The sequence below is a fragment of the Pollachius pollachius genome (genome assembly GCF_949987615.1).
Source record: "Pollachius pollachius genome assembly, chromosome: 1".
NCBI lineage: Eukaryota > Metazoa > Chordata > Actinopteri > Gadiformes > Gadidae > Pollachius > Pollachius pollachius.
Genome location: NC_136934.1, coordinates 40982252 through 40992251, shown reverse-complemented (window position 1 = coordinate 40992251; position 10000 = coordinate 40982252). Strand labels below are relative to the sequence as shown.

General features: G+C 48.0%; 1 protein-coding gene across 1 annotated transcript in view; it reads left to right on the top strand.

Moving 5' to 3' along the window:
- Positions 1-10000, top strand: part of LOC307073125 (nuclear factor of activated T-cells, cytoplasmic 1-like) — a gene marked incomplete at its 3' end in the record, with an annotated part of 56178 nt that overhangs the window by 10063 nt on the left and 36115 nt on the right. Inside the window, exons 4-5 of the mRNA XM_079732828.1 lie at positions 6790-6992; positions 8971-9143. Of these exons, the coding sequence (XP_079588954.1) occupies positions 6790-6992; positions 8971-9143 (376 nt within the window). The remainder of the gene's footprint in view (positions 1-6789; positions 6993-8970; positions 9144-10000) is intronic.

Genomic DNA, 10000 nt, shown 5'->3' with positions numbered 1-10000 from the left:
CACACACACACACACACACACAGACACACATGTGCGCGTGCGGCCGACAGGCCGGATGGCAATCAATCTGAGGTTGTTGTTTTTATTCAACACCAACAGGACCTGATGGCAACAGGCCGTAACAAATTAAGTTATAATTTTGTTATTTTTATATTCAAAGCACTGACCGGGGAGATGATCCCAGACAGATCGGCATTATACTCGGTTTTTACAACGCACATCTCAACATGGAAACCCAAAAGTATTTGAGGGAAAAGTAAACAATGTTGACTTTTTTAACCAGTGTTTTATTGTATCCATACGATGGCTGAGGTAGGGCCGTGCACCGATAGGACCCTCTGCCTCATCCTCGGTCTCTCAGGCTTCCAGTCTCTCTGTTCTTTATTCCAAAAAAAATACGAACACATTACCAAAGCACACAAGTAAAGCACGATACAACATAAGATATCAAATCTGTTGTGAAAAGTAAAAAATAAAATGATGGGTAATCCGCAAGAAACATGTACAGGGAAAAGACTATAATATAGGATGTTGTGGCTCCCTTTTCTCTGTCCCTCTCTCTCGCTCTCTACACTTTCGCTAAATGTCTGTATCTCTCTCTATCTCTCTCTCGCTCTCTCTCAAACTTTCTTGGTCTCAAACTCCCTCGGCTTCTCTCTCTCTCTCTCGGTCTCTGTCTCTGTCTCTGTCTCTGTCTCTGTCTCTCTCTCTCTCTCTCTCTCTCTCTCGCGCTCTCGCCCTCTCTCTCTCTCTCTCTCTCGCTCTCGCCCTCTCTCGATCCCTCAGTCTTTCTCTCAGCCTCTCTCGCTCTCGATCTCTCACTGTCTCAGTCTCTCTCTGAGCCTCTCGCTCCCTCTCATTAGCTCTAAAGCAGCAGCAGACATGGTGCAATTTCTTGCAGGATGTGGCCCGCCATCTCCATTAGCGTGTGCGTGACTTCATATCCCCCCCATCCCCTTCCACGGTACAAACTGCATGTGATGTGCATGAAAACTCCCTGTATGTGTTTTCACCACCACGGCCAACATGAAAGACCTTGAGGCAGAAAACCTGGGCACCGTGTCTCCCTCCACATGTGGGGCTTGTCTGGTCGGGGAGGTTCCTGGCTGTGTAATAAGTCTCGGGGAAAAAGAAAAAAGGAGCAGAGAGCTCTCCTATGTACACAACTTCCCTATACCCTAGCCGCTAATTTGTTGCTCATTAAACGTGTTGCCACTTCTTGTTTGATATTTGAAAGGCTGCCGGGCGCCCCGCCGTGCTGTTAAAGGTTGAGCCAGGGTTGTTATTCTTTTGCCCTGAGGAGTCTTCACACCAGCCATTAGGGCAGCGCCGTTCTCTGCGTCCGCAGGGTTTCCCCGGGCCTTGCGTCTGCCCACCACTAATTACAAACGCGTTACCCATGCGGAATGAAAAACGGCACTAAACGGACATCATTTGAGCGTAGGGTCTGAGCGGGAGGGTGACGACCGCCGAAGCCTCTGATTTATGGGGGGAGACGTTTAGCGCGATGGCTGCTGCTGCTGCTGCCGCTACGCTATCGGTGGGCAGAGCCATCCCTGCCCGCATCGCTCTGCCCACCCAACTGTGGGTTAGCAAGGCTGTGCCACATGGCACGCAGAGAGAGCAGCGTATCCATTCCTTTAATATGGAATTTGGACCCCTCGCCGGTCTAGACACTGGTCTGGCATTTGCCTGGTCTGCCCCCCTACCCCCTCCCGATGACATAACGCTGGTGGTGTGCCCCGTTCAAAATAAGCGTTGGGATGGATGTGGCTGTTAAGCTTCTCATAAAATGGAGGTTCGTTTGGAGTTCTAGAAAGCCTGACACATGAAAGGCATGCATATGTATCTCATATACGTTCATATACTTTGGCACTGCAGAGTGGAGAAAAAGGGAGGTTTGGGGGAAAGTAGCTGTGGTGGTTTGGGAGGAGGGGTTGAGTCTGGTAAGGGAGACTCCTTGGATAAGTGTAGTTTTAATGGATTACAGCAAGTGGCTGGCTCGGTGACTGTGTGCACAGCGCAGGGGGAGAGAAGCGCCATAATGTCAAAAATCTTGAAATGTCTGCTGCCCCCCCCCCCCCCCAGCTCCCCACCGTCTCATGCGTCTCCCTCTTCTTCCTCCTCCCCGGTCCCTGAAGTCATCTGTCCTTGCTCTCCTCTCTCTTTCCTTCAGCGCTCCACGAGGACCATATGAGTTGTGACATTTTATTCCAGGGCTCCTGATGAAATCACTGCGAGGAGATAGAAGGCAGGACGTTTGGGGCCGCAGCGTTCGTTTACGCTCTCTTTCCAGCCAGGCCTCTCCAGACGGATCTGCTTACCGCTCGTTGGTCGTTATTAGAGATTACACGCTTCCAATTTCTTCAATTCTTGTGGCCACTGTAGGCAGCAGCGAATGTGTCACTGTTATTAAAGGCCTCCGCCTATTTAGTGCAATTGCATGCAGAACGAATTTGCAAATGTCATAGAAAATTGGCCCGGAATAGAAGAAGTCAAAAATTCTTTCTACGCATTTCACATTGCATTATACGGTGTAATACATTATTTGCACTGATGCAACAAAGGCAAAACTGATTTTATGTTCTTCAGATTTGGGTTCCATTGGACTTTGAAAGGGAGCGAGCCCGAGAGAGAGAGAGAGAGAGAGGGAGAGAGGTTGAGAGAGTGAGAGAGACACACACACATGCACTAAAGAGAGTCTAAAGTCAGCGTTGGTGATGATGAATCTGCTGTGGTCCAAAGGAGACTGGGAGACGGATGGTGGAAAGTGGACCAGGTTGGCTCCTCTTGGCCCTTTAGCCCTCAGATCCCTCTCCATCATCAGGAAGGACCCCGGACTGCACAGCTGCACGCAATTACACAATTATTGCCTGAGTGACCGTGCCCTGTGCGTCGCAGCTGATCCTGGGCTATGAGGAAGGACACGTGCTGCTGCGCCGCACTGCACTGGATCGCGGCAGGAGGGGGTGAAAATTAAATGAAATTAGCCTCAGTCAACCTCCCTCCTCTCCCTCCCTCCCCTCTGATTTGAAATTGCTCTCACATCTTTTTCAAGGATAAATAAGCACATACCGCACACAGGCTGGACCTTACAGCTGGAGCAGCCTCATCTGGTCAAAATTAGGGCCAGCCTCATCTGGCTTAGCAGGTCATAGACAAAAGTGGACAACGTCGAGTTCACAGACAGGTGTGTGTGTGTGTCTGTGTGTGTGTGTGTGTGTTTGTATGTGTGTGTGTTTGTGTGTGTGAGTGCGTGAGTGTGTGTGCATGCGTGAAGCCTCTGTCACTGACACAGGGAGTCATCTTTGCGCTCCCCTCTTCCCAACCTTGTTATTACACCGATGGGGGTAGAATGAAGTTCTGTTTCGACTGGCGAAGAGTGGCGAGGAGAGGACCACGGCAGGCGGCTAAGCGAGGGGAGCACAGGGAGCCCCCGGAGGAGGAAGGTCAGGGGTCACACATGGCGAATGATTCAGGGGAGGTCGTGGGCAACCAAGCGTATTTTTTTTTTCTCTCTCTTCTTGCGGCCTGCGGAGGCCAGTGTGGATCAGGCGGGGAGGGGGGGGGTGGGGGGGGTGGGGGGGGAGGGCTTCTTGACCCCCATTAATCATTTCCTCTTCCCCATGAGGTCACCGGAGCCTCGACCGAAGACGCCACCACAAACACTGTGTGCGCTACCGCAGGATGACGACCATGGCGTGGGTGGGTGGGTGGGTGGGAGATAATGGCGACCGGGCCTCTCGCTTGCGGCCGTGGCACAGGCTGAGGTAATGGCCAGAGGGGGCACAGAGACCTTAGACTGTAATCTGGTGAGAGGATGCGTGAGGGCAGGGACCCCGAGTAAAAGCCCGACAAGACGGCCAGTGCCCCCAGCGATGGAGCCTGCCTGCCTGCGTTTCATTCAGTGCGCAATAGAAACATCATCCTTCATGTTTATTCTATTCCCCCCGCAGTTGTCGAGTTGTTGTTTTTCTCCTTCGGTTCCCCCCCCCTTCCCCAACTCTCGCTCCCATTTGTCCGCGTGGAAGTAACTGGTAGCATGTGCAGCTATGGATAATTGCCTCTCGGTGACACCGCAAGTTAAAATATAACAAGCGGAGCTGGGGTCCGCGGGTGAGATCACCGCCAGGGATGAAGTGGTCTCCCGGGAAACACGAGAGAACTTCAAGAAGCTCCTGACCCCTTGCCTATAGCTCACTGATGACTAGCATGTGTGGCTAGCTCACCGGAGACGGGCAGCTGCTAGAGACACTACGCGTACGACCCGGACACCCACACAATGAAAAAAATGAAAAGTTTAAAGATATGCGACGGTGGAAGGGGAGATGCATGACAGCCTGGCTTTACCACTCCCTGGTGTAATCCGGGGATGACTGCCTACAAATGGAAGGAGACATACATATAAATATATATATATTTATACAGAGGGATTCAATACGGCACAAAGATGAATAATCCATTGGATTTAGATAACTAAATATTGTGGAGGCGCAATCCATGATCTGACACCCAATGGGTGTCCGATTTTGTCCTAATGAATTATGACAGTTATTTTTATTGTAAGGAAAACAAACTCACGGTGTAATGCGGCCATTTATATTATATTTTCGCAACAGTTTATCATCAAATTCAAGAGAGCCACCTGTGTTTATTATTGGGCAAGAAAAGCTTAGTGTCCATTGCCAACACACATTTGCTTTTAGACTATAAACACCAACATGTCCCTGACACCTCACTAATTACCAAGACTAACTTTCAATGATGTAATTTGGTCTCCCCCGCACCAACCAACCTCCCCCCATCCTTCCAACCACCTTGACCCCTCTCAGAAAAGTAATTATAAAGCCATTAATCAGATTATGTCATAAGGTACACATGGCCTGCCTTCTGGTTTACGGCTCAGACTTAGGTAAACAGAGCAACCGTATTGCGTTTGACAGATTCACTGTTTTTTTTCGGATGGAACTCTAAAAAAAATAGGCCCCCGGAATAAGTGTGTGTGTGTGTGTGTGTGTGTGTGTGTGTGTGTGTGTGTGTGTGGGTGTGTGTGTGTGTGTGTGTGTGTGTGTGCGTGTGTGCATGCGTGCATGTGTGTTTGTGTTTATGAAAGATAATTTACCATTTTGCGGGGCGATGCAGATGGGCCGTTGATTTTGCTTGGACGTGTGATCTGTGTGACGATCACACACTCCTGGTTACTTTATGTGTGGTTATGCTCCGGGCTCTGACTTAATCCGCCCGCGGAGCCCCGTCTCCGTCTCCACCAGAGGTATTCCCTCGGTCGGTCAGCGTGGACTTAGAGGACTCGGGGTTTGCAGAGCAACGGTTCCCTGCGACCACAGACGGCCTGTCCACATTCTTCCATTCTTCTGAAAACACCCATGTACAAATATAACCAGCTGAGGAGAGCAGGGGGATCCTGGGAGGTCTTCACGTCTGTCTAGCTGGGGCCAAATACGAACCACATTTGCTAGGCAAATTACGTTGGTTGGACAAAAATATATATTGCTCATCCCTTATCACAAAATAAACTTTTAGAACTTGAATATGTGTCAGTTTCTTTCACTCATTCCCCAGTTAAGACTGTAATTCTTAAGAACAGTCAAGTGGCGAGGTGAAGATTGTATACATTGTGCTGTGTGGGGCCAAAGCAGCTCTTAAATGCATGTTGTTTTTGGTTTTTTCAACATTGCTACTTTTATTAGCGAGTAGCGGTGGCTAATGGCGGTGTAGCGGAAGAGGCAGTTGTTGTTTGAAGCGGGGGTTCCGATACAGCCGTCTCTTTCATCACAGCGGGACACTGTCTGTCAGCCTTCATAAAGATCATAATGCGTGTTCATAACTGAGAGGCTGAGGGCAGGGCTTCCAGTCTGCTGCCTAAGCACCGCTGTAGGCCGCGGTGCCACGCAAAACCTGCTTTGATTTCTAAAATAATATTTTTCATTTGTTCTTCCATTGTGTTGCACATGGTTTTATTGAGTGTTTGGGTAGAAACATGAAGTGTGCCATGTCTGACTCACATTTTACACATTTGTGTGGTTTCTATTTTCGGATGGGAATTTTTGATATTGTGTAAGAGATGATATTGAATTATTCGGTGAGTTTGCCGTGTGCTCGTGTTTCCAATGGCCTGACCGTATAAAACATGACTCAATAATTCAAACGTTTTTTGTCTTGGGCGTTGGCGGCAAGTATTATTTTCAAGCAAGATTTACAAATATCTTCCTTGTGATTTGCTTCACCTGTTTCTTGGAAAAATGCAGCTCCCCTATTAATCTTTTGTCAAAAGCCATGTAAAATATGTTTATTGTCCCTTGAGAGAGGCCAGGAATTATTTCCATGCTTACTGCTTAATCGCTTTCCATTGAGTCACCGTGTTGACTGCTTGCCTGTTTGTTATTGCTCTTTACATAAAAATATTTTAGAATAGAATGAAAATGGAGGTTATAGAGCCATATATCTACTGTGTCCCTTGATCCTGGGAATTCATTCTCAAGAGTCTGATAGAGATCTAGACCGCGTTTTTAAATCACAGCTATCAGAGTCGTAAAATAGTGGGGATCTCCAACCCCATAAAATAGGTAAACAAAAGATTTACCTCCTTGGGCTGAAATATAACCTATCAAATGTTAGTTTCATTCTTATGTTGCAGATGGTGCTGTTGTTTGAGTCCATCACTGAGCCTCCCCACTAAAACCTGCACCATGGCCCTCATCTCACTCCCTGTCTCCCCCGTTTTCCCCCCCCCCCCCCCCACCCACCCCGCTCTCCCCCCTGGTCCTCCAGCTCTATGGCTACATGGAGAACGAGCCGCTCACCCTGCAGCTCTTCATCGGCACCGCGGACGACCGCCTGCTGCGCCCCCACGCCTTCTACCAGGTCCACCGCATCACCGGCAAGACCGTGTCCACCGCAAGCCACGAGGTCCTGCAGTCCAACACCAAGGTGTTGGAGATCCCCCTGCTCCCAGAGAACAACATGAGAGCCATGTGAGTAGCCCAACCCCCCCACCTCCTCCCCTGCTGCCATCCCCTATGCGGGCATAGATCACGCGATCATGTACACAAACACTTTTCTCTCCTTCGGCACCTGTGCCATTTGGCCTGGGCTATCCAAATTGAGCCGAGCCGTTGATCGGAGCTGTGCAGGTTCACCAACACCACCGTTAGTGGCGTATTGTCTCCTGGGCTGCATGGGGTTCCTCTCAGAACACTCGGGGCTCTCGCTCGATCGCAATACGGTGTTGAGTTGATGATGGCTTTGTGATGTGTTTCTATGAAAACGTGTGTGTTGTTAGTTTTTCTTCAGAAATCCTTGGATGTATTCATTTTCATTTTGTTTTTTGTGCGGGTCTAGAATCGATCTCCAATTTCTGGTGCTCTCACATTAATTTTTACGTTTGTTTCGAATGTATATGTGCATGAGTCCGGTCCAAATATTTTGGGGGAAGTGGTGATATCTGGCAAATGTTATGGGACATATGAGACTTTTGACCGCAAACGGATCTTTCGCGGTTTTGAGTAAGATTGCTTTAACATCCGACTGCCTTATAGTGCCATTTTGATTTAATCAGTTCTAGTATAGGCGAAGGTTTCCTTCCTTTATTTTTCGAGCTTGGCCACTATTCTTCCGTACCTTTCAGGGGTTGCATTGGCTAGCCATCCCCAGCCCACCCCTCCCCAGCCCAGCCTCACTCCCTCGAAATGTCCCGCTCTGAGGAGGGGCTTCGATGGACCCCTTCCACTAAGCTGTATAACAGTCCGTTTCGATAACACTGCATCCATCTCATCTTGCTCTCCTGCCAGCACCTTCTTCCTCTACATGTGGGAGGGGGCGGGGGGGGCGCCAGAGGGTCTAGGTCAAAGTTTGGTTGGTCGAACTCTCAAACTCTCTAAAGTGGACTCAACATTGGTTTGAGACGTGACGAAACGCTTAACGCGAATAATGGTCAATCCTTCATCATCTAGTTGATTCCATTCCATAATACAGTGTTCGCAATGATAACACCAATGGCACCGTGTTCGTCGGGTCATTTGGTTTGACAGCGTTCCCTACAGTTACCAAGCACCCGGTGTATATTTTGAGCTGTCGGCACTTCACCTTGATTATTGCATTGGTGCCATTTAAACCCACAGCTCTCGACGAATATAAATAGGCTTTCCTAAGCTGTGTAGTACAACATCTCATCATACATCGACAGTTTGCAAGGCTGCAAGGTCGCCGTTTGACAATGTTAAAACAGTGCTGTGTGTTGCGTTTGTTTAAACAACCACAATCGGGTGACAGAACGCTTGCGTCATGCAGAACCTGTAAAGAGTGTGTTGAAGACCGGTGAGTGTGAGTGTTCAGCCAAACTCAAGGAGATCAATTAAAATCTTTGGTTCTCCAAAAGTGTGTTGGCAAAACAAGTTTTAAGCGCTTATTTCTATGTTTTGTTCTGCAATGAACTATGACGTATTAAAACAAATAAACCAAGCGAGATATTGGAAACATTAAAAGTGTGAGTTTAGATGGATCTAATAGGAATAGACAGGATAAGCAGTTAGGTTGTAATAAAGTGACTGTGAAAATGGCTTCCTCCGCCAACGTTCTTTGAATGGAAAGAGACGCTCTCTGGATGGTAGCAGTAGACTGGGTCTGCCAATTCAAGCCCTTCATATGAGCCATGTTTATTTATATTTCCTTTACATCTCTGCCGTGCCACATAAAATGTCCAATGCTATGTCGGTCGGATGATAACGATTGAAAGCCTCTTAGAGGGTTGACCTCAAATAGAAATATTCTCACTTTAGTACCTTTTCTACAGTTATTCAACGGCATCTTTCATCTTTTCATATATAGTGGGGATACGGTGGGAAAACAATCAATTTGTGTGCGCATTGGGATATTTAAATTAATATTCACAGAAACTAAAAAATCGTAAAGAAAATCATAAAATATTATTGCAATAATATTCCCTCCCTCCAGAATCGACTGCGCGGGGATCCTGAAGCTGCGCAACTCAGACATCGAGCTGCGCAAGGGAGAAACGGACATCGGCCGCAAGAACACGCGCGTGAGGATGGTATTCCGCGTGCACATCACCCAGCCCAACGGCCGCACCGTCTCCCTACAGGCCACCTCCAACGCCATCGAGTGCTGTGAGTCTCACGCACTCACTCACTCACTCACTCCCTCTCACACCCACACTCACTCACTCACTCACTCACTCACTCACTCACTCACTCACTCACTCACACGCACACACATATACACACATACACACAAACACATGCGGGCTGGCGCAGGTCAGCATTGGCAAGCACAGTCAGAAGTTTGAAGCGGCATCTATTGTTGCAATCGAATGAATCAAGCTGCATTTTATTAAGCAATGGACCATACTCAGGGTCTCTGTACAAGAGATGCTGTAAATGATATAAAAAGCCAATTTTGACAAAGCAATAGGTCCATTGTGCATGATTCCATATACATGTGGTCTCTATCACAATGGGCCGTTTATGACTGCATGCATAGCGTTATTGAGGTGCGACTAGACTATTAACACAGCTCTCCAGAAAGGCCATTTGTCAGCCCTCAGAGCGAGAGGCTCAGAGACATTGGTGTAGAACTGGTGTGACACGTGCAGCCGTCAAAATCTCAGTAGAGGTCAGAGTTTGAGAGAGAGAGAGAGAGAGAGAGAGAGAGAGAGAGAGATCATGACTGAAGTGAAAGTTAATTTGTGATTTTGGCAAGAGAGATCATTGTCATATGGTGCAATTTGAGCAGGGGCTTCTGAGGGGGAACAGGATATTAAAATGGATAGTGATATGGTGTTGAAAGTATGCTGTGTATCTGTGCTGTAACGGCACAACATCAGAATCCAGCGAGCTAGCAACGCTTGACTCACAGAACTTAATGATGCCAAATTGTTGCGATGATTCCATAACAAATTAAATAAGGCGTGATCTTTTGTCCTCATTGTTTCCCGATTTTACCCAAAATGGCGTTCAGACAGCTG